The sequence below is a fragment of the Pituophis catenifer genome, unplaced genomic scaffold (genome assembly GCF_029215685.1).
Source record: "Pituophis catenifer annectens isolate HBS135680 unplaced genomic scaffold, rPitCat1.0.hap2 SCAF_6, whole genome shotgun sequence".
Taxonomy (NCBI): Eukaryota; Metazoa; Chordata; class Lepidosauria; order Squamata; family Colubridae; genus Pituophis; species Pituophis catenifer.
The window spans coordinates 5,194,978-5,220,474 of record NW_027256886.1 but is presented as its reverse complement, the minus strand read 5'-3'; the positions used below and the strand labels follow the sequence as shown (position 1 = coordinate 5,220,474).

General features: G+C 43.8%; 1 protein-coding gene across 7 annotated transcripts in view; it reads right to left on the bottom strand.

The window, feature by feature from the left end:
• Positions 1-25,497, bottom strand: part of EIF4G1 (eukaryotic translation initiation factor 4 gamma 1) — a 148,859-nt gene that overhangs the window by 58,229 nt on the left and 65,133 nt on the right. For all 7 annotated transcript variants that reach the window (XM_070945894.1, XM_070945899.1, XM_070945898.1 and 4 more), the window contains 2 exons: positions 3,805-3,897; positions 1,183-1,249 (listed from right to left, as the gene is read on the bottom strand). In XM_070945894.1, the coding sequence (XP_070801995.1) occupies positions 1,183-1,249; positions 3,805-3,897 (160 nt within the window). The remainder of the gene's footprint in view (positions 1-1,182; positions 1,250-3,804; positions 3,898-25,497) is intronic.

Sequence of the window (25,497 nt, the reverse complement as noted above, 5' to 3'; positions counted from 1 at the left end):
AGTTTTGCCCCCATTTTATGACTTTTCTTGCCACAGTTGTTAAGCGAATCACTATAGTTGAAGTGAATCTGGCTTTCCCCATTGACTTTGCTTGTCAGAAGGTCGCAAAAGGGGATTGTGACTCCCGGGACACTGCAACCGTCATAAATGCGAGCCAGTTGCCAAGCGTATGAATTTTTTTTTTGTTTTAAAAAACAAACTATTACATTTAAAAAGATAAAATTATATAAAACATTCACAACCTTAAAATACAATCAACAATACTAATCACAACAAACAAACTACATATATGTAATATATATAAATACAAACATACACAGTGACTTATTTCCTTTTTCATCTTAATGACGGTGTATAATTATTACTTTTAATTTCTTACTAGATTTTAACTTTACCTTCTTTTCATACCAATTGGTTTATCCACTCATACCAACTATCCCATACCTTAAAATACTGAGTCTTCCTTGTCTTTCAATTTCAACGTTAGTCTATCCATTTCTGCACATGTATAAATTTTTTGAATTATTTGCTGCTCCGTTGGCAATTGATCTGTTTTCCAGACTTGTGCTAGGGTTAACCTAGCCGCCATGATTATATGTAATGTTAGGTACTTTTTTTCTTTTCTAATGTTTTGTTTAAGCATTCCTTTTTTTTTTTTAATTGGAAAAAAAATATTTTACAAATATCCCAAGCGTATGAATTTTGATCATGTGACCGTGGGGATGCTGTTGTAACATCGAACGGTCACTAAATGAACTCTTGTTAAGTCAAGGACTACCAGTACTGAGTAGATCTCCCAAAAGCCTTGGACACACAAGAGGAACAAAGAAAAGCTGTTTTTCTTTCTGATTATATGGAAAATAGCACTAGCAATAGCACTTAAGACTTATATACTGCTTCGCAGTGCTTTTCAGCCCTCTCTAAGTGGTTTACAGAGCATATTGCCCCCAACAATCCGGGCCCTCATTTTACTGACCTCGAAAGGATGGACGTCCGAGTCAACCTTGAGCCGGTCAGAATCGAACTGACTGCAGAATTAGCCTGCAATACTTCATTCTAACCTCTGCGCCCCCATGGCTCTTTAAGTGTTATAAAAGTTCAGCTCCAACCCTCTCTATGGACAGACGAAAGTGAGGCTGAGGCTGCACTTATCTCATACACATACATCAGGCCAGTTCATACCTTGGCGGACAATAACTGCTACGTGAGGTGTCTCCCCGTTGGCCTGTGGCTCTGAACCGCTTCCGGCCTAGGAAAACAGAGGAGGAAAGAAAGATTAGCAAGAAAACAAATATGAATCAATCTCTCTCTCTCTCTCAGACACACACACAGACAGAGTGAGCGAGCAGATAATTTATTCTAGCTACATCAGATATAGATGAACGCAAATTTCTAGGTGCTGGGACAGCAATTCCTAGAATTTTCTCCTTAGTAATGCCGAAAGAGCACTTTCAACCTATTAAGGGATTGGGGAACGCTGAGTTGCAAGAGTGGCATGGACTTTTTAACATGTTGTCAGAGTCACGGCCTGTTGTGGTCCACCAGCAGCCTGTGGAGCTGGCAGCGGAGTCGGACAGTGAGGAGGCTGAGGAAGAACATGGGCCAGTCCTGGAGGCTGGGGAAGGCCCGGATGAGGGCTCTGCGTCGGAGGCAGAGATGGGGCCATGGCCATCGGGGAGTGATGTGCGGACTCCGGAGCCACCAGAGGCTGACAGCAGAGAGGCAGAGGAACAGGAGGAGCCTGAGAAGAGCTGCCAGAAGGCAAGAGCAGCTAAAGCAAAAAGGACGACTCAGGAGTAAGGCCAAGAGATGATTGGCCCCTCCCATAAGGCTTAAAAGACCAGCAATGGCTCTTAGGCTCTTTGTCGGAAAACAACGTTGATAGATTTGTTTCTTGTCAGTATCTTCTGAACTTTTGCCAAGAAAAGCCTTTGGCAGGTTGCCTAATTAGACCAAGGTTGGTGATAAGGCTGAAAAATTGCGTTATGAAGAATTTGTTTTGAATTAGTTTGGACGACGCTGAGAATGAGTTAATTCTCAGCTGTTCTAATAAAGTTTGTTTAGAACTGACTGTGTCAGATAATACCTACTTGGGCCTAGGTCACAACACGGCCTACCTGGTGAGGAAAAGGGACAAGGTCATGGGGATGCTACAACGGTCGTAAAAGTGAAAAACAGTCATGTCACTTTTTCAGTGCCACCGTAACTTTGAACGCTCCGCTAAATGAACAGTTGTAAGTTCAAGACTACCTGTATTATGTGGAAACAACATTGGATCAAAAATTGCCATCCCCACAATGTCAAGGTTTGCCTTCATCTTGAAAAAACACACGCCTGGATTTGACCAGCCCTGTGCGATATGGACAACACTGAACTGAATTTGCACTGGCCATGACAGGCATGCTGATGCCCCCCTATAAGTCTGCCCCCTCACCAAATTGTGATTGTGGGGCCGAAAAACAAACTATCTAACATATAGTGTCAAAGTTTATAAAGAAGACTTTGCTAATTTCCTGGCTGCAACAAATTAAGCAAAAAATTATATCTGTAATCTAGACATTACGTTTATAATATTTTATATTTTATGTTTCATATTTTATTTATTTTTTTATTTATTAGTTCGATTTATATGCCACCCTTCTCCGGAGACTCAGGGCGGCTTACAATGCGTTAAGCAATAGCCTTCATACTTTTGTATATACCTGCTTAGTAGGGCCTTCGCCCACCCCCTAAGCGGTGTTTTTTTTTTATACAAAGTTAGCTTATTGCCCCCACAATCCGGGTCCTCATTTTACCTACCTCAAAAGGATGGAAGGCTGAGTCAACCTTGAGCCTGGTGAGATTTGAACTTGCAGTAATTGCAGGCAGCTGGCAACTAAGTGCTACTTTAACAGCACTTAGTCCACTGCGCCACCAGGCTCTTGCATTTTTATCTGTGTGTTTTAATCAAAATGTGATGTGAATGTGCCATACGATAAATAATAATAATCCTAATATCTCAGGGGCTGCCACAAAGAAGGGGGGGGGTCAACTTATTCTCCGAAGCACCTGAAGGCAGGACAAGGAGCAATGGGTGGAAACTAATCAAGGAGAAAAACAACCTAGAACTAAGGAGAAATTTCCTGCTCTTTATTAACAATGATTGCAGTGGAACAGCTTGCCTCCAGAAGTTGTGGATGCTCCAACACTGGAGTTTCTAAAGAAGAGATTGGAGAGCCATTTGTCTGGCATGGTAGAGGGTTTCCTGCCTGAGCTGGGGGGGGGGTTGGACTAGACCACCTCCAAGGTCCCTTCCAACTCTGTTATTCTTCCTGCATCAAGATGGATTTATTTATTATTTATTTATTTATTTATTGGTTCGATTTATATGCTGCCCTTCTCCGGGGACTCAGGGCGGCTTACAATGCGTTAAGCAATAGCCTTCATACTTTTGTATATACCTGCTTAGTAGGGCTTTCGGGGGGCCCCCAAGCGGTGTTCTTTTTTATACAAAGTCATCTTATTGCCCCCACAATCCGGGTCCTCATTTTACCTACCTCGGAAGGATGGAAGGCTGAATCAACCTTGAGCCTGGTGAGATTTGAACTCGCAGTAATTGCAGGCAGCTGGCAGCTAAGTGCTACTTTAACAGCACTTGAGTCCGCTGCGCCACCAAGGCTCCTTGGTGATTACGAGTGCTCACCCATTACAAAAGCTGGCTGTGATTTAGAGCTTTTGTATTATAAACACCAGAAAAAACACATACTTGTTATCAGGCAAGGCAGGACAGGTTTGGAAGGGAGTTGAGGAAAGAAAGTGCCTTACCTGAGGAGGAGTTGGGGTAGAAGAAGTTCTAGCGCCAGACATTATTTCCTCTGTGATATCTTTGCCACCCTGATTTGGATCTCGTATTCGGATCTGCCGGATCAGAAAGGGGGGTGGGGGGGAAGAAAGAAAACATGCTTTACGCAGGGTAAACAAAGCTTGGAGAGATGCCTACAAGCATTTTGGGTTTAGTGCAACCATTAGGATACAGGCATTGACCCATAACCCTTCATGCCAGGGTCCCCAACTCTCGGGCCGAGGCCCATTACTGTTTGGAACTGGGTTGCAGAAGTGGTAGGCAAGTATGCTTGCCAATCCTCAGTTGCGCGTGCAAATGGATATATCCACGCTCCATTTGCAGAGGGGTGGGCGCAAGTGTCCGCCGCTTGTGCAAACAGAGCTGCGCATATACTTGCCCTCTGCTCACCTGGGACCGTCTTCTCTCCCCCACTCCGGCCAGGACCACAAAGCCGGAAAAGTTGGAGAGGTCTGCCTTAATGGATCCAACCCCCCACCCCCCCAGCCCAAATTCTTCAGCTCAGCATAGTTAAGTTCCAAGAACGGCCGTACAAAAACGACACATGAGCAAAATGCCGGCGGATGCTTAGGATGTATTTCAAGCTACCAACAACTCCTCGGGATGTTGTTCAAACTCTCTGGGTATCACCGCTTCTCAACTTCTGCGGGCTTCTCTAATCTCACTTTACAGGCTTACTCAACAACGTTAAAAGAGATTCTGGCCCATCCAGATATCTTACACAAGTAGAGACAATCTTGAAGGCGGAGGTCAGGAAAGGGAACTGCCAGCTGCCTGTGGACCACGTCAAGGCCTGAAGTCAACCAACAACAACTCGTCCTTGGCAAGGGCTTCACGCTACCCATGACAGGGGGCTAACCTCCCGGAAGCCAGCTGCCATGTCTTTCAAAGCTTGGCACTTCTCCCGGGCTCGCCCTCCCTCCCGCCCTACCACAGGGCTGAGGCCAGGAGGAAGCACTTTCTTCCTCCTGGCCCTAAACGCCCAGGGTGGGAGGCTGCAGGAGGGAGGAAAGGGAAGACAGATCCTTAGCAGCCACCGATGAGGTCACAAGCAAGCACTGTTTGGCACACCTGGACACAGTAGCTGAGTGAGCAAATCAAAGCCTTCATTAGGGCCCAGGGGCCAGAAAGCACAACCATCACCTGATATTATGAACAAAGCTTTTAAAAAAAAAAAGTGCACTAAAAGTATGTAAGGTACACTATTAGTATCTTACTATTAGTGTGTAAGGTAGGGATGCGGTGGCTCAGTGGCTAAGATGCTGAGCTTGTCGATCGAAAAGTTGGCAGTTCAGTGGTTCGAATCCCTAGTGCCGCGTAACGGGGTGAGCTCCCGTCACTTGTCCCAGCTTCTGCCAACCTAGCAGTTTGAAAGCACATACAAAATGCAAGTAGAAAAATAGGGACCACCTTTGGTGGGAAGGGAACAGCGTTCTGTGCGCCTTTGGGATTTAGTCATGCCGGCCACATGACTACGGAGACGTCTTCGGACAATGCTGGCTCTTCTGATTTGAAACAGAGATGAGCACCGCCCCCTAGAGTCAGGAAGGATTAGCACATATGTGCGAGGGGAACTTTACCTATTAGTATATAATGTACACTAACTGAGATACAAACGGCACTGGCAATCACCAAAACGTGTGAATGTCTGCGGAAACACTCAATCCTTCAGGTCACGGTTGTTCCAAAGGTGTTTTTTCCAAAATGGTACCTGGACTTTCTTGGGGTTTCCCCCCCCCCCGGGGAAAACCTTTTTGCTTCTCGTCGAAGAAAGTTCTTTGGTTCTTCTGAACTTTTGAAAAAGCTTCTTGGATGAGAAGCAAAAAATGGTTTCCAAGGAAATAACCAAGAAATTCCAGTCGCCGTTTGGAAAAGCACTTTTGGGGCGACCAAACTGTGTGCGAAATTTCAATCGTAGTTAGGGCGGATACGACAATGATAGCACCAAGTTGGGCAGCCTGGAATGATCTGTCCGGGTTGCAATCAGACAAAAACAGTGACGGGGATTGTGCTTTTTTAAACAGCAAATTGTTTAAAATGGGATCCATCTATCTTATCTTCCTCGATTCCCTGTAGAGAGGGCAATAAAAGAGCATCTGGTTTAGGTGAGCATCTCTCTCCATGTAAACAAAAATACTGCTGAAAAGGAATATTTTTATATCATCTCTACAGGACTGCAGAGGGTGGAGCATCCACCCTGGTCAAGGTGAAGGCCTGACGAAATTTCACAATTACCGTATTTTTCGGAGTATAAGACGCATCTTTTTCCCCCCTAAAAGGGGGTGAAATTTTAGGTGTGTCTTATACACCGAATGCACCCACTGGCCCCCCACCCTTTGGCCTCTGCCTCCCAGAAGTTTACCTCCTCACAACAAGGAGCAAGAACAAACAGCCCATTTCAGCTTCAGCACAGCCTAATTAGCACAAGTTGATTGTTGGTTGGATTGGCCTCCTGACTCTCAGCTGTTTCAGGCTGCAGGGATTGCCATTGCTGCGCCGGCCTCTGCTGCTTGCTGCAAGGAGGTAAATTGCTGGGAGCAGATTTTTTTTTTCTTGTGCTAATCAAGCTATGCTGAAAACGAAAATGAAAGTGAAGCAGGCTATTCGCTGTTTGCTGCAAGGAGGCAAAATTGCTGGGAGGCAGAGGCAGAGTTCTTTTTCTTCTTTTCCTCACCAAAAAGGATAGGTGCGTCTTATAGTCCGGAGCGTCTTATACTCCGAAAAATATGGTAGGTATGAGAATGGCACACGACCATTTGAGACAAATCCACAAAATCTAGGGATGGCTACTGGGTTTACACTTGTTCGAAAATCAATATGCCATATCCCAACACTAGCCCTGATGATGTTACCTAGCTGGGTAATGAAATGTCTGCAAAAAACAAGCAAATTCAGAGAGCACCAAGGACCCTCTCATGTCAACCCTGAGCTACAAATATTATCCTTTAATTAGTATCAATATCCAACAGTTTCCAAATCACACCTTGCATTTTCAAGACCTAATGGACGGACACTTTCCCCAAAAGTACCAAGGACTGGAATTTGCTATTTCCTTTTCTTGGCCAAGTTGATTTAAAACGGTCTCCGAGAATCAGTGGAGAGAGAAGGGGGGGGGGGCGGGGGAAGAGGAGAAATCAATATCAACTGGAAATTAAGAAGATAGAACTGGGGTTTGGCACTCACAGAAACCAAATCTGTCTCTAACTATAAAATAGCATTCTTGGTGCATTATGGAGCTGTAAGTGCTGCTGTTATAAATTTGGACTGGAAAGTTGCCAGCTTATTAAAACTTTGTCGAAATGCAAATTGGAATACCATAAAAAAGCTGAGAGATGACCTCAGCAAGAAAAACCTTGCAAGCTGCAGGAATCTAATGTGTCCCCCTCTAAATAGAAAATCTCAAAGACAGCTGTGAAGTTACACTGGATCGCTCTTGCCCAATAACTAAAAATATGTTCCTCAAGATAAGGAAGCCTGAAACCGCACCCCAAAATATTGAAAAGTATGTACCTCGTCTACTGGGGTCCCATTAATTTGCCATTTAGGTCACCTATTATTGTGTCATGCAAACACTACAACGATTTTTGATACAGGTTAAGTCCCAGAGGTGGGTTTCAGCAGGTTCTGACCAGTTCTGCAGAACTGGTAGCGGAAATTTGACTGGCCCTGCCCCCATCTATTCTCTGCTTCCCAAGTCCCAGCTGATCGGGAGGAAATGGGGATTTTGCAGTATCCTTTCCCTGGAGTGAGGTGGGAATGGAGATTTTACAGTATCCTTTCCCTGCCACGCCCACCAAGCCACGCCCACCAAGCCACACCCATAGAACAGGTAGTAAAAAAATTTGAAACCCACCACTGGTAAGTCCCAATTTACAACCACAATTGACCAGAATTTCCATTTGCTAAAGCAAGGCAGGTGTTACATCCGTTGTGCTCCATCTGACAAGCTTTTTTTTTTTTTTTTTGCTATGGTTGTTAAGCGAATCACTGCAGTTGTTACCCAAATTGGGGTTCCTACGTTGACTTAGCTTGTTGGAAGCCCGCTGAGAAGGTTGATGGATCACGTGGCCCCCGGGATGCTGCAACCGTCACAAGTACATGCCAGTTGCCAAGCGCCAGAATTTTGATCAGATGTGACAGCTGCAAGGGCTGGTTTTGTAAGTCCCTTTTTGCAGTGCTGTTATAACTTCAAACGGTCGCTAAATAAATTGGTTGCAAGTAGAGAACTACCTGTTGTCTACTACAAGTTGTTCTTTAAGGCAGGGGTCTCCAACCTTAGCAACTTTTAAGACTTGTGGACTTCAACTCCCAGAATTCCTCAGCCAGCGAAGCTACAATAACACTGAAAAAAGTGATTTATGATTTGTTTTTTATGCTTACGACCCAGGCGGCATCCCCCATGGCCACGTGATTAAAATTCAGATGCTTGGAAACTGACTCGTACTCTGTTTCCCTGAAAATAAGACCTGCCCAGATAATAAGCCCAATTGGGCTTTTCTGCGCCTGGGCTAAAATAAGCCTCCCCCAAAAAATAAGCCCTCCCCAAAAATAAATGTGTGTGCAGCCGGTCCCCGCCATTTCCTCTGGTTAGGGTTAGGGAGACAAGAGCTGGAAATCAGGTAAGACAGCAAGAGGATCCCCATCTTGCTCCACGCGCCCCAAAATAATAAGACCTCCTTGAAAATAAGGCCAAGCACTTATTTCAGGGTTCAAAGAAGTATGACAGGGTCTTATTTTCGGGGAAACACGGTATTTATGACGGTTGCAGTGTCCCAGGGGTCATGCAATCCCCTTTTGCGACCTTCAGACTAGCCAAGGCAAGGGGGAAGTCAGATTCACTTAACAACAGTGTTACTAATTTAACAGCTGCAGTGATTCACTTAACAACTCTGGCAAGAAAGGTTGTAAAATGGGGCAAAATTCACTTAACTAATGTCTTGCTTAGCAACAGAAATTTGGCGTTTGATTGCGATCACAAGTCAATGTCTATAGTCAGCGGTCTGCTCCAAATTCCCAGTTCCTCAAGGATAACGTTTTCAGTCCGGGACCCAATCCAGCAGTTTTAAATAAAGATATTTTGCGTATACAGATGTTCCTTGACGTTCAACCACAATTGAGGCCAGAATTTCGGTTGGGGAGCAAGGTATTTGCTAAATGAGTCGTGTCTCATTTTATAACCTTTTTTTTTTGCCATGGTTGTTAAGTGAATTTGCATTCTATTGCACTGGGGGGGGAAGAGACAAAAGTCATTGCTTTTTTTCCCCTCATTACACTCTTTCTTTTATTTTTCTGGTGTTTTTTTTTTAAATCTTGTAATGAAAGCAAATAAAATTGATTGAAAGGGAAAAACAAGATGGAGAGCAACCTGATTTAATTACAAGGAGCGAGTCAGCTTTGATGAGGTAACTTTTTTTGACTGCTCTGCACACACCTGTCAGCAATCCTGTTCACACCTTGATTAGCTTGTGATTTATTGTTGCTCAATCCGGAGGAATGTTGCCTCATGAAATTTTCTCTTTGGGGCTTAAAAAGGCAGAGAATTTTCCTGTATGCTTTTGGGCAAAGCCCCTCACAGTCGCTTTTTAATAGCTCCAAGTTATTTTTAATGGAGGCTAATTGCTCGAACGCTGAGATAACAGTTGGTGCTGCGAGCGAGCACTGTTCTGCCATGAATTCTGTTCAGCCATCCAGTGCCAATCGCTTCTCCCCTTCCTGTGCAATCCTGTTCTTACGGTCTGTAGAAGGTACAGGATAGCTAGCAGAATATGGACTGCAAATTCTACGGCAGTATTTAGTCCAGTCTATTAAATCATCTCTTAGAGGAGAAACAGCTCCAATAATTGCTGTTTTTCCTCATTTCTGGTTATAGGTTCCATTCAAGAGCCTCAAAATTATTACAGATGGGAAATGGGGTTAATTTACTTACTCTATCTAATTTATATCTATCAAATATCTATCTAATTTGTATCTATCATCTCTCTATATATCATCTCTCTCTATCTCTCTATATCCATCCATCATCTATCAATCTCTTATCTCTCTCTCTCTCTCTATCATCCATCCATCATCCATCAATCTGTCATCTCTCTCTCATCTCTCTCTCTCTCCCCCCTCCCTCTCTCTCATCTATCAAATTTAAATAGCCGCCCATCTCACAAGAAATGACTCAGGGTGGCATACAATAGTCAATTTGAAAAGGTATGTGTACAAAAACAGATGTTTAAATTAAAAAAATTAACATTAAAATGGAGATGACTAAAACTAAAAATATATACAAACCCTAAGTAGAGAGAGAGGGAATGGAGCCAGCTTTTTTTCGACCATCTATTTTTGGCTGTTTGACTAGCTTGGAAGAGTGCTGAGGTCCTTGGTCCTCCTGCGCATGATTGTTTTCTTGCAGACATTTCATTACCCAACTAGGTAACCTTATCAGTGCTAGAAGGGAGATGCTGTGAGTCCTGTAAGCCTTTTTCTTCCTTTTCCCCCCAACTCTCAATTGTAAGTCTATTTCTCCTCTCTTCTCAGTGCCTGACTCCTATCTTTTTTTTTCTTTCCCAGGAAGTATACCATCTGCTTATTTTAATAAGTCTTAACCAACACTAAACCAGAGAGGCAGGAAGAGAAAACAAAGAGTTCAGAGAGAAGGATGTTCATAGGTTGTCATTTTGGTCCTCACCCTTTTTGCTGAGTGAGCAAAGGCCAGGGATGGGCACCCTCCTGGCCTTTGCGTGTGAAGGTGTGAAGCTGGTTAGTGACACAGAGACATCAGAAAGATTCAAATATTCACGATCCCATCAAAATATCTGCTAAGGCAGTGTTAAGATATGTTTACCGTACTTTTCAGAGTATAAGACACACTTCCCTCCCCCTAAAAGAGGGTGGAAATGTTGATGAGTCTTATAGACCGAGTACGGCCATTTTTGGCCATCCGAACCCACCCATACACGTCCTGTTTTCGCCAAAAACAGGCCCGTTTTTAGCAAAAATGTGATGCACAGAGGGTTTGGGAGGCCTGCAGAGTGCTCCTGGGGACTGGGGAGGGCAAAAATGGGACACATGGGGGGTTTGGGAGGCAAAAACAGGATGTGTGGGGTTTGAGGGACACGTGGGGGATTCAGGGGGCCAAAAATGGGATACGCAGAGGGTTTGGGAGGCCTACAGAGTGCGCCTGGGGGCTGGGGAGGGCAAAAATGGGACACATGGGGGGTTCGGGAGGCAAAAACAGGACCTGTGGGGGCTGAGGAGGGACACATGGAGGGTTCAGGAGGCAAAAAACAGGCCCATTTTTCACAAAAACAGAACACACAGATGGTTTGGGGGGGCCTACAGAGTGCTCCTGGGGGCCGGGGAGGGCAAAAAAATGGACGCACGGAGGCCAAAAACTTTTTTTTTTCTTGTTTTCCTCTTCAAAATCTTGGTGCGTCTTATACTCTGTTGCGTCTTATAGTCTGAAAAATACGTTAATTCATCTCCCAATGTTGTTGGCTGGGGGTATTCTGGAAATTGAAGTCTGCACATCTTAAAATGGTTGGGAAAGGCTATGCCAAAGACGAAGAAAGATGGTTTCCCACTATTTCTTCAACAACATTACAATCTAGTCTTATGTTCTGCCCATAATATGCATTTATAAAATGCCAGTAGGAATGGGAGGGTGACTGGTGGACCCAGCTCCCTAAAGGGAGAGGTTGGACACCTAGATTTCTTTTTTTAGCACCGGGCAATAAACCTGCTATTTTCTACCACCTTTTAAGAATATTCTTTTGTGCACGGGAATTCACTGGAGAAAACAATTATGTTTGGGATACTGAGTGGCACGAGTAGTCCTCGACTTACGACCACAATGGAGCCCCAAATTTTCTGCTGCTAAGTGAGACATTTGTTAAGTCCCCCATTTTACGACCTTTCTTGCTGCATACTGTTAAATGAGTCATTCCAGTTGTTAAGTTAGCAACACGGTCGTTAAATGAATCAGACCTCCCCTACTGACTTTGCTCATCAGAAGTTCGCAACAGGGGAAGCATCACATGACCCCGGGACACTGCAACCGTCATAACTATGAGTCAGCTGCCACGCGGCTGAATTTTGAACATATGACCATGGGGATGCTGCAATGGTCTTGAGCGTCCCCAAGTCCCTTTTTTCGGTGCTGTTGTAACTTTGAATGGTCACTAAATGAACTGTTGTAAGTCAAGGACTACCTGTAAAAGGAAACCAGACAGCCAAAGAACAGGGTAGCTGGACACCATCAAAGCTTACACCAGCCAGAGCCGAGAACAACTCAAAGAAGTAGTGAAAAATGGGAAGATGAGGTGAGATGTGGGGCCTTCTGGGATCGGCAAGAGTTGGACACAACAGAATGGTTAAATGATCATCATCATCTTCATCATCATCAAAGAAGATTCAGCTCTGCTGGTTTGTTTTGTGTTCACTTTATCTCTGGTTCTGAATTTATTTTGCATATCCTAAAAGGTAAAGGTTTCCCACTCTAGGGGGCGGTGCACATCTCCGTTTCAAAGCCAAAGAGCCAGCGCTGTCCGAAGATGTCTCCGTGGTCATGTGGCCGGCATGACTCAACGCTAGGGAAAACGGGGCTCTGTTTTTGCTGGCAATGGCACTGTAGGCCGGTCTTTCGCTGCTTCCAGAGTAAGCACCCCACAGGCCAGATCCGGCCCCTGGGCCTTGAGTTTGACACCCCTGACCTACAACTTCTGGAAGCAAGCTGTTAATTGTTCTCACTATTAGGAAGTTTCTCCTTAACTGACATTTAGTCCAGTCCAGGAGGAGGTTCTGCTAACTAGGTAAAGGTAAAGGATCCCGACGCACATATGTGCTAGTCATTCCTGACTCTAGAAGGCAGTGCTCATCTCCGTTTCAAAGCCGAAGAGCCAGCGTTGTCTGAAGACGTCTCCGTGGTCATGTGGCCGGCATGACTCAACACCAAAGGCGCACGGAACGCTGTTACCTTCCCACCAAAGGTGGTCCCTATTTTTCTACTTGCATTTTTTACCTGCTTTCGAACTGCTAGATTGATAGAAGCTGGGACAAGTCACGGGAGTTCAGCCTGTTACGTGGCACTAGGGATTCGAACCGCTGAACTGCTGACCTTTCGATCGACAAGCTCAGCATCTTAGCCACCGTGTCCTACTGGCAGGTTAATACTGTGTTTCCCTGAAAATATCTCCGAGTCTCATATTAATTTTTGCTCCAAAAGATGCATTAGGGCTTATTTCCCAGTTGAGTCTTATTTTCGGGAAAACACGGTATTAACCTTTCCACCAAATGTGAGGTCGTATCCATTTTTCTCTTGGCCTTAAAATAGGGGCAGCCAATTTGTAAGAGTGTCGGGGAAGTAATTTATCCCTTCCCGAGTTGTTAAACAGCCACAGCGGCAAAACCTGTTTTACTACAAATGGCCGTTTCTTTGTCGGCGTTGGGAATAGGAAGGAAGCCTCCCACTCACTGTTTTAAATTTTTATTTTCAGGGAATGGGAAAAACCGCCTCGCTAAAGTTCAGTCCCCTTGAGTTAAAATTTTGAGGGAATCACTTCAGGAACTGCAAACGGGGTTCTGGGAATCGCCTCATCCATAAAACAAAACAGGAAATTAAATGCAGTTTTTGGAAAAAAGTGATGGAGCTAGCACAATCGTGGCAAAATTAACTGTTTTAAACCAGAGAAAAGAATGTATCTAGTTTTCTTTCTATTTGGAAGCCACTTCTAGGCTCCAAACAAGAAAAAAAAAAAAGAAGTTTGACTTTGGGTTGAATAGGACCGGACGGAACAGAACAGAGTAGAATATTCTTTATTGGCCAAGTGTGATTAGACACACAAGGAATTTTCCACCGGCAAGGTTGGCAAAGATGTTTAAAGATAAATCAATGAAATGTTGGAAGTGCCACCAGATACCGGGGTCATATATGTGGCGGACATGCGTAAAAGCCGAAAAATATTGGATAAAAATATGTACATGGTTGGAGGAGAGGATACAACAGCATATTGATCTGAAACCTGAATTATTTTTGTTGGGGATTTTAACAGAAATTACAGTAAAGAAAATATATATTTGATAATTCACGTAATAACTGCAGCTAGGATTGTATTTGCACAAAATTGGAAAATGAAGAGATCCCTATGGATGAGACTTAAAATGTGCAGAAATGAATAGGTTAACACTTGAAATTAAAGCGAAGGAACAATTTGATTATTATAACATATGGGAATTATTTTATCAATGGTTAGAGAATAAATATGAAAAGTGGAAAAAAGCAGAGGAGTGAAATAGAGAAAATGTTTTAATAAGGTTAAATAATTTAAGAAGAGGACTGTATTAGTATTAGGTATGGTATATATTACTATTAGTATTAAGGATAAAATAATAAATATGACTGTAGATTATAATTATTGTATAAAATATTTGCACAAAATATTTGTACCAAATGACACACTGTTTAATGGAAGATGGTGTTTGAATCAAAATAGAATTTAAAAATTTTTTTTAAAAAAGACACACAAGGAATTTGTCTCTGGTGTAGAAGCTCTCAGTATACATCCAAAGCACCAGAGTAATAATAATACCAATTAGAGGGGACAGTAAAGAAAACAAGGATAATAATCATACTTAGTTTGCTGTTAAAAGAAATCGCAAGTATTTACTAAACATGTAAACATAAAAAGTTGAGGCTGCAATTCTATTTTGTATTTTACTGGAGTGAAAAAAAATCTGGGAGCCAATGCTTTTCTTTCCTCTTTCTTATTTACCCTACACCTCTTCTTCCCCTGTTTCCCTCCCCCATTTCTCTACTCTCTTTATTTTCATTTGTATTTTATCTCGAAATTTTTTTATATATATGTATGTATCAAAAAAGAAGAAGAAGAAGAAGCATGCTGCAGTTTTAAAGATAGCCTGATAAGCATTTTCACAGAAGGCTAATTGAAAACCAGTAGGGAACTTAGAATGGATTTGAAACAAGAATTACTCCAATCCTTTTATAAGAAGCTTAGCGCTGGCAACCGTACCAATGTGTACACCCACCACTATTAGGCTGATCCCAATCGGCGGAAGTAAAAATGACAGCTTTCTGTCCTTTGGCAAAGACCGAGGAGTTTTGCCCTTTAGTGACAGATGGTTTAATAGGTCCAATTTGCAAGGGTACTTTGCAACTGAGAACGTTTCAAAATTTACTTTTCCGCCAACAAAAATGGCTGACCAAGTGCAGGATGCCATCTTGCAACTTTAAAAAAAAAATAAACGAATAAAACAGGAGACAGGGTGTTTCGTTTCCATGGTGTGGGGTTTTTAAACTAGACCTTAAGCATCAGTTACAGGCAAGTCCTTGACTTACGACTGCAACTGAGCCGAAAATTTCTGTTGCTAATTGAGACATTTGTTAAGTGAGCTTTGCCCCCATTTTACGACCTTTCTCGCCACAGTTGTTAAGGGAATCACTGCAGTTGTTACATTAGTTATCACGGTTTTGAAAGGAATCTGGCTTCCCCATTGACTTTGCTTGTCAGAAGGTCGCAAAAAGAGATCGCATGACCCCGGGACACTGCAATGGTCATAAATATGAGTCAGACGTTAAGCATCTGAATTTCGATCATGTGACCACGGAGATGCCACAACGGTCGTGTGCGAAGAGCCGTGGTGGTGCAGTAGTTAGAATGCAGTATTGCAGGCTAATTCTGCCGACTGCCAGCAGTTCGATCCTGACCGGCTCAAGGTTGACTCAGCCTTCCATCCTTCAGAAGTCAGTAAAATGAGGACCCAGATTGTTGGAGGGCAATAGGCCGGCTCTGTAAACTGCTTAGAGAGGGCAGTAAAGCACCGTGAAGCGGTATATAAGTCTAAGTGCTATTGCTGGTGCTGTTGTGAAAAATGATCGTAAGTCACATTTTTCAGCACGATTGTAACTTTGAACAGTTGTAAGTCGAGGACTACTTATATTTGATTTGTGAGGCCGCTCAATTCCGTCACAATTGTGTAGACACAATCTAAAGATTCCTTTCAGAGCGATTCAGCCAAGAGGTTCATCAATTAGGGTGGCCCTCAGAGGGAAAATGCGTAGGGTTCACTTATCATGGTGCCCATACTCTGATCAAAGACACAATCCCTCTGCATTTCATCCCCTGGAAAACAGGACCTGGTCTGAATCAGACTGGCCTTCTCCTTACCCAACAGTTTTCAATTTATGATGAAGAAAGATTTATCTCCGAACACCTGGCAACCCTGGCACGCAGCACCTGCATTCCCATAATTTGCTTAAGTCAGTTCCTGCATCAGCTCCTTTTCTGCCTTTGCGCAATACCTTACACCAGCATTTCTCCATCTCAGCGATGCTTAAGATGTGTGGACTTCAACTCCTAGAATTCCTCCAACCGGCATTCTGGGAGATGAAGTCCACACACCTTATAGTGAGGCTGAGAAATGACCAGGAGACTATGAGTTCTAATACCCATTGGCATGAAAGCTGGCTGGGTGACTCTGGGTCAATTACCAGGAGACTGTGAGTTCTAGTGCCCACTTAGGCATGAAAACCAGCTGGGCCAATCACTAGCAGATTGTGAGTTCTAGTCCTGCCTTAGGCATGAAAGCCAGCTAGGTAACTTTGGGCCAGTTCCCTTTTCTCGTCCGACCCACTTGACTCAAAAGGTGGCCACTAGTAAAGCATAGAGCAGGGGTCTCCAACCTTGGCAACTTTAAGACTTATGGACTCCAACTCCCAGAATTCCTCAGCCAGCTTTGCTTTAAGACTTGTGGACTCCAACTCCCAGAATTCCTCAGCCAGCTTTGCTTTTAAGACTTGTGGACTCCAACTCCCAGAATTCCTCAGCCAGCTTTGCTTTAAGACTTGTGGACTCCAACTCCCAGAATTCCTCAGCCCGCTTTGCTTTTAAGACTTGTGGACTCCAACTCCCAGAATTCCTCAGCCCGCTTTGCTTTAAGACTTGTGGACTCCAACTCCCAGAATTCCTCAGCCAGCTTTGCTTTAAGACTTGTGGACTCCAACTCCCAGAATTCCTCAGCCCGCTTTGCTTTTAAGACTTGTGGACTCCAACTCCCAGAATTCCTCAGCCCGCTTTGCTTTAAGACTTGTGGACTCCAACTCCCAGAATTCCTTAGCCAGCTTTGCTTTAAGACTTGTGGACTCCAACTCTCAGAATTCCTCAGCCAGCTTTGCTTTAGGACTTGTGGACTCCAACTCCCAGAATTCTGGGAGTTGAAGTCCACAAGTCTTAAAAGTTGCCAAGGCTGGAGACCCCTGGCACAGAGAGATTAGGGTAGGGGTCCCCAACCTGCCTGGTCCGTGGACCGACACCAGGCCATGGCATGCCAGAAACTGGGCCACAAAACAAGCGGAGCCCCATCCGAAGGTGCAGGCAGCACACGAAAACACGCTTCTTCCGGTCCACAGGAAAACCTCTCTCCACGGATACAGATCCCTGGTGCCCAAAAGATTGGGAGCCGCTGGCCTAGGGGGTGGTTTTTTCCATAAATGGTGAAGTGGATCCAAATTCAAAAGGCTTCCCACAGCAATTCAGAACACAGGTGGTCCTCAATTTACGACCACGATTGAGCCCAACATTTCCGTTGCTAAGCGAGACAGATGTCAAGTACATTTTGCCCCCATTTTCCAACCATTCTTGCTACAGTCGTTAGGCAAATCACTGCCATTGTTAAGTTAGTAACACGGTTGTTAAGTGAATCTGGCTTCCCCACTGGCTTTGCTTGTCAGTAGGTCTCAAAAGGGGATCGCACGACCCCGGGACTCAGCAACCGTCATAAATATGAGTTAGTTGAAAAGCTAAAGTTTATTGGAGCAGAATTAAGATATGGATAGAAGAAATGACTCAACAACATATTGATTTAAAACCTGAGTTGTTCCTACTGGGTATCCTACCAGAGAAAATTAGTAAAGAAAATGTATATTTGATTATACATATAATAACTGCAGCAAGAATAGTATTTGCACAAAGATGGAAAACAGAGAAAATCCCTTTAGATGGAGGAAGTAATTAGAAAAATGTTGGACTGCACAGAGATGAATAGATTAACTTTAATGATTAAAGAGAAAGAGGATACGGAATATTTTAAGATATGGGGGAAATTTTATGATTGGATAGAAAAGAGATATAAAGAATTTGATAAGCAAACAGGAGAAAGTTACATTAAATATATGTATTTTGGGGAAAATATCTAAATAAAGAAATGGGATTTATTAAGGAAGAAATAAGAAGAGGAGTAACAAAAATAAATCGTCACCGAAGAAACACCAAGATGACACACGGAAAGACTGACGTATTTTGTGTTTGTCTTTTTTTTTTAAAAAAAACTTTTTTATAAAAAAATAAAAATAAAAAATATGAATTAATTGTCAAGTGTCTGTATTGTGACCACATGACCAAGGAGACGCTGGAATGGTTGTTAAGTGTGGAAAAACGGTCATAAGTCACTTTTTTCAAGGCCTTTATAACTTCAGACGGTCATTAAGTGAACCGTTGTAAGTCGAGGATTAGCTGTGATGAGGGATGTGGAAGAAATGAGGAGGAAGTGTTTCAGAATTTGAGAGTCGCAATGCAAGTCACGGGAGCCTAACTGAGTCTGAGTTTTTTCAACATGGACTTGAGTGTCTTTGCTTTCTTCTGAACAAGGAGGGGAGGGGGAGAAACTCCCATTTTTGCCGACAGCAAATGTAGAGCGCTGAAAAAAAAACCTTGGCGTCTGAATACGACGCCGTACAGACTGTCCAGATTGGATTTTAGCGCTTGAGGCAAATTGCAACAGCTCCATTATGAATCTACGGCAGCCTGAAAGACTCTCAATGTAACACCATGAGGAGGTGAAACTAAAACCCAGCGGAAGCAACAGCCCACATATGTCTGGCTGTGCACAATTCAGTTGCTGTGTCATTTCTCTCTTAGACCAGCCTGCCCCATAACGTGGTTTGGGGGGGGGAGGGAAAACTGAGGGAAATGTGGGACACGAAACAAGACGAGAGTCAACCCTGAAGCTGGCTTGACGGATGCCATCTTGGAGCTTCGGTGCTACCCAGTGGTGGGTTTCTAACCGTTTCACTCCAGTTCGGGCAAACCATCAGCGGCGGGAGGCTCTGCCCACCCACCATCACGGATGCTCTGTGCATGCGCCGAAGCTCCGCACATGAGCGAAGCAAGCACGTACGCGCGCTCACAGTTCTGAACCGGTAACAAAGGTAAGTGAAACCCACTATTGGTGCTGCCACACTGAGGGATAGGGAGAGGGGATTAGATATAGCCGGGGTCGTCAAAATAAAATACTTTCCCCTGGGAACCAAGGATGTTCTCACACCTGGTCAGAGGAAGGAGGAGCGATGTCACCGGACCAACAGACAAGGCCTTGATTGGACCATGCGATTGTTTGGGGTTGAGAGAAATTTTTTTACTTTTAATCAGGTGAAAAACGGTGGGACTTTTCAGAGCCGGTTTTCACCAGATATGTGCCAATATGGTATTTCCAATAATGCTATTCTCTGAGGAATCCAATTGCCTTGGAGTGTTGCTTGAAATTGATTAATTACTCGGAACCCTGACAACGAGGTAGTTCATGAGGTTCGAACGCTGGGCTGCCGATCGGCAGGTTTGTCGCGTTCGAGATCCATTGCTGCTGCAAGGCGGAGTGAGCACCCATCACAAGCTCCAGCTCCTGATGACCTACCAGTTCAAAAAAGAGCTTCTGCGAGTAGATTAATGGGTATCACTTCGATGGGCAACTTCACGGGGACGCCAAAGGAAGCCCTAATTAGGCATCCCCTGGGGAATGGTTGTATTACCAGCAAGGAGGAGTGGTGGCGCAGTCGTTAAAATGCAATCTTGCAGGCTAACACTGCCCACTGCCAGGAGTTCAATCCTAACCGGCTCAAGATTGACTCATCCTTCCATCCTTCTGAGGTCGGTAAAATGAGGACCCAGATTGTTGGGGGCAAATATGCTGACCCGGTAAACCTCTTAGAGAGGGCTATAAAGCACTGTCAAGCGGTATGTAAGTCGGTGCTTCCGACACGGGGAAAAAAGCAAAACTAGGAGCACAGCCGATCTCCTCTCCGAGCGTAGGCTGTGCTTCAGGAGGTCCCTTGCATAAAAATTTACCAGCCATTAACTCAAGGCTTCCTAATAGAGCTTCCGTGGGGAAAACACTGGACCAGGGGTCTCCAACCTTGGCATCTTGAACACTTGTGGACTTCAACTCCCAGAATTCCCTAGCTAGCATGGCTGGCTAAGGAATTCTGGGAGTTGAAGTCTACCAGTCTTAAATTTGCCAAGTTTGGAGAACCCTGATTTACATGAGAAACCTTCCTCTTTTTCATTTAGGACCGCTTCAGATATTTTGGGGTAAATAAAATATGGGAGCTGATATCGACCTTTTCAGGAAGACAGTGGGTTGGGACAGAATGCTAACCACTATTCTTAGTCTAAAGCAGTGTTTCTCAATCTTGACTACTTTTAAGACGTGGCCTTCAACTCCCAGACTTCCTGGCTGAGGAATTCTGGGAGTTGAAGTCCTCAAGTCTTAAAAGTTGCCAAATTTAAAGACCCCTGTTTTAAAGCAGTGGTTTTCAAACTCTGCAGTGATGCAACTCCCCAAAATAATAAATTTGTGCGAAATCCTATGCCCCCCACAAGTAATATTTAATTGACCTTAAATTTGGACAAGAAATAAAGAAACTACATTTAATTACAGGCAGTCCCTGGATTAAGGACAAATTCCATTCCTAACGCATCTTTAACCTAAATTTGTGAGTCAAAGTTGTACTTGCAAATGAACTGCCTATTACTAGAAAATGGCAGATGGTTTTGTCCTTCCCCACAAACCAACAAGAGTAAAGGGTTCAGGAAGCACTGAAACTAAGCTGTAAATTTAAAAGGTGCAGCTTCAGCGGCTCCTGAGCTCAAAGAAGGAGAATCCATCCACCATTTTTAGTAATAGGAAGCCATTTGTATCTAAGGATGTTCTCTCACTTTTAAAATTTTTTTTATTTATTTATAAAACAACACAATATGACAAACACAACACACATATTCCCTTTTTACAACAGTTTCGTAGCGGTAATCTTCTATTGTTTACATTTCCCCCTAATTCTCCTTATAATATATATATCCTTCCTGTCCCATTATCCCTTAGTACTCTAGAACTTCCTTCGCACATAGTATTAATTTTATACATTATCATAGCACCGAAAAAAGGGATTTATGACCATTTTTCACACGTATGACCGTTGCAGCATCCCCATGGTCACGTGATTTATATTCGGATGCTTGACAACTGATTCTCATTCATGATGGTTGCTGGGTCATACGATCCACTGTTGCGACCTTCGGACATGCAAAAAGTCAATGGGGAAACCAGATTCACTTAACAGCAATGGGGCAAAACTCACTTAACAAGTTTCTCAGTTAGCAACATAAATTTTGGGCTCAATTGTGGTCAAAAGCCTAGCTCAGTTCCAACACGGGCCCAAACCCACTGCAGCAAACACTTCGTTTATGGTGGCTGTAATCTGAATGAAACTCACTTTGTAGATTTTATTTACTGAAGTTTCTATCTCATTTCTTAACTGCAGAATCTTGACGAATGCACCTTTAAAACAAATAAGGCTTTTCAAAAAAAGAAGAATAAGACACTCACAAAACTCACTACAAAATTGTCGGGACGTTCTAAGAAAACCAGCCTGAAGCCGGTGATCGAATAAGCGCAGGACCAAAAAGTTTGCAAAAACAGTGATTTTCATATACTCCGAAAGTGGTTTTTAACATTCTTTTTTTGAAGAGGAAATTCAAAGATAGCCTCTCTCACTAAAACCGGGAGCAAGATTTTATGTAGACAGGGTTGGGTTTTGTTTGGCCTCATCTACTCGAGCTTAAAGCTTTGGGCCGATTCCTTTCTCTCAGCCCAACCCACATCACAGGGCTGTTGTGGGAAAAATAGGAGGGAAGGAATATGTTGAGATTTTGGGGGGAAAAGTGCAAAGAAGAGCAACTAAAGGCCTGGAGTCTAAAACATATGAAGGACGGTTGCAGGAATTCGGTTTGCCTAGTCTAGAGAGAAGGGGGACCAGGGGTGACGTGATAGCGGTATTCCAGTATTTGTGGGGCTGCCATGAAGAAGAGGGGAGTCAAACTATTTTCCAAAGCACCAGAGTGAAGGACAACAATGGATGAAAACTGATCAAGGAGAGAAGCAACTTGGAATTAAGGAGAAACTTCCTAACAGAACAATTAAACCAGTGGAACAGGAGTTACCTTCACAATTTTTTTTTTTGGGGGGATGCTTCATCACTGGAGGTTTTTAAGAAGAGATTGGACAGGCACTTGTCTGAAATGGTATACTGTCTCCTGGTTGAGCAGAGGGCTGGACTAGACGACCTCCTGGCTCTATTCTGATTGATTAGGTATGTTTGCCGCACTTATATAAATAACAAAGGCAAGATAAGAATAAATTAAATATGTGAATTTAAAAAAAAAAAAAAACAAGCAAAGGAAGGGAAAACCAAAGGGAGGAACATACGGAAGTGGTGCCCTCCATGTGGGTTGTGCCAGCCTTTTTCTTTGCAAAGGGGAAAAAAAAAATTCCAATTACTGATTTATCTCACCTGATTCTTCTTCTTCTCCTCCAATGCTACAGCAAGGACCTAAATCACGTGGCATGAGAGCAACTTCTGCAGAAATGTTCAGGCCATAAAGAGAAGCAGTCCTGCCTCTGACAGCCTTTCCTCTCTGCAGAGTTCCAGCCTGCTCCCTCTGCTAATGTTCAGGGCAACCATTCTGGACTCTTGTACCTTGCCGAACTCTGACCCGTCTTGCGACATTCCCCACAAATAGTATGCACGCACACACACACATACACAGGGCAGGGCCTGTTTCTCCTGCTAAATCTACATCTGGAATCTTCCAAAGGTGAGAAGCAGCTGCTTCCCACCAGGCTAAACTATTTTTTTTAATTATTTATTATTTAATAATCATGGCATAGGGCCAGGATACTTGCGAGACCGCCTGCTGCTACCGATAACCTCCCACCGGCCAATACGCTCACACAGAGAGGGCCTCCTCAGGGTGCCGTCGGCCAAGCAATGTTGGCTGGCAGCCCCCAGCGGGAGAGCCTTCTCTGTGAGGGCACCCGCCCTGTGGAACGAGCTGCCTCCTGGAATACGACTGATCCCGGACCTCCGTACCTTCCGTAAGGCCCTGAAGACTTATTTATTCCACCAAGCTGGCCTAGCTTAAATGGTTTTAATGGGGATTTTTAATCTTTTAATTTTATTGGTTTTTTGGGGTTTTAAATTGGTAATTTTTTGATTTTGTAGATTTGGATTTTTAAATTGGTAATGCCGCTGATTTAATTTATTTTAGTTTTTTCTTAACTTTTGTACTATATGTGTTTTAATTTCTGGCTGTCCACCACCCTGACTCCCCCTGGGGAGAAGGGCAGTATATAAGTTTAATTAAAATAAAATAAATAAATAAAATTTATATCCCGCCTTTTATTGTTTTTATAAATAACTCATGGTGGTGAAGAACACAACCAATATTCCTTCTTCCTTCCTCCTATTTTCCCCACAACAACCATCCGGTGAGATGAGGTGAGCGGAGAGTGAAGGACTGGTCCAAAGTCACCCAGTCAGCTTCAATGCATAAAGTGGGACTAGAACTCACCTTCTCCTGGTGATTGACCCGAAGACACTCAAGTCGGCTTTCATGCCTAAGATGGGACTAGAACTCACAGTCTCCTGGTGACTGGCCCAAAGTCACTCAGTTGGCTTTCATGCCCAAGGTGGGAGTAAAATTTACAGCCTCCTGGTGATTGGCCCATAGTCGTTTCAATGCATAAAGTGGGACTAGAACTCACCTTCACCTGGTGATTGGCCCGAAGACACTCAAGTCAGCTTTCATGCCTAAGACGGGACTAGAACTCACTGACTCCTTGTGATTGGTCCAAAGTCACCCAGCCGGCTTTCCTGCCTAAGGCGGGATTGAAACTCAGAGTCCCAGCTTCTAGCCTGGTGCCTTAATCACGTACACAGCCAGAGAAGAGCTCACTATACCTGTTGTACAAGGTAGGGAAGAGCATCGCTACATAAAGCCCCAAGGGAAAGAACCCGGATATGCCAAGGCTGGCCTTTTGTGAACTTTCCCACTTCTGCATATAAAATAGGCCAAACTGACTTTTGGGGGTTGCCCAAGAATTTCATTCAGAGGAATAAAGTCTGCTGGACCACACCCGGGAAAACATGGATTGGTATGAGCCAGAGAACGAACGAATGAAACGTTCTGGAGAATATTAGGGTTTTGACAAACCTGGTAAGAACGATAAATGAAAGTTTAATTTCAGGGGACCAGGTCGGGCAAGAGGGGGACCATTATTTTCTAACTATCCATTAAATCAGAATGACAATCCTGCGGCAGTTAACATCAGTATTCAGCCGACACGAATGGCACTATTTGTGCCAATGGAGATTGTGTGTGTGTGTGTGTGTGTTTGGCATCACGCAAACGATCCGATTCACGTAATGACGCCCTAACGCGAATGACATAAAATTGCTGCCCAAATTCGGGACATGGTACTCAAAGCTCCTCCGGGTGCCGTCGGCCAAACAATGTCGACTGGCGGCCCCTAGGGGGAGGGCTTTCTCTGTGGGGGCACCTACGATCTGGAACGAGCTCCCCCCAGAGATACAGAGGATCCCGGATCTGCGCACTTTCCGCCGCGCTCTTAAGACCTTTTTATTCCACCATGCGGGCCTGGCCTAATCTTTTCCCTCTTTTTAATTATGCAAATTTTAATCGGTTTTTAAATGATTGGGGTGTTTTAATCTGTCTGGGCCAAATTGTTTAATTCGATTTTACTTTGTTTTTAAATTTTGTATCTATGTATTTTTACTGTTTGGCTGTTCACTGCCCTGAGTCCTTCGGGAGTAGGGCGGTATATAAATCAAATAAAGTAAGTAAGTAAGTAAACTGTCTCATACTGAAGTTGGGGAGGGTGTGGTTTCACTGAAATAAATTTCCTGCTGAAACTTTTCTTTTGTTACAATTACTCAGGAATGAGGGAGCAGGTTACAGCTAATCCTCAACTTATGACCACAATGGGGAACAGAATTTCTATCGCTAAGCGAGTGAGTTGTTTATCAGCAGGGGTCTGCAACCTTGGCGACTTTAAGCCTGGCGGACTTCAACTCCAAGAAGCTGGGGAATTCTTGGGAGTTGAAGTCCCCCCCCCCAGGCTTAAAGTCGCCAAGGTTTATAGAAATTTGTTGTTGCTAAGCAGGGCACCTATTCAGTGAGCCGGGCCTGATTTTATGACCTTTCTTGCCACAGCGGTTAAGCGAATCGCTGCGGCTGTTAAATGAATCACTTGCCTGTTAAGTGAATCCAGCTTCCCCCATGGACTCTATTTATTGGAAGCCGGCTGGGGAAGGTTGCAAATGGTGATCGCATGGCCCAGGGATGCTGCAACTGTAAAATATGTGACAATGGCGAAGTGCCTGCATTTTGGCCATGTGGACGGCTGCAAGGATGGGTAAGTGCAAGAACCAGTTGTAAGTCACACTCTTTTCAGTGCTGTTGTAAACTTCAAACAGTTGCTAAATAAATGCATGTCTCCCTGTACTTAGGTTCTGAAAACGCAGT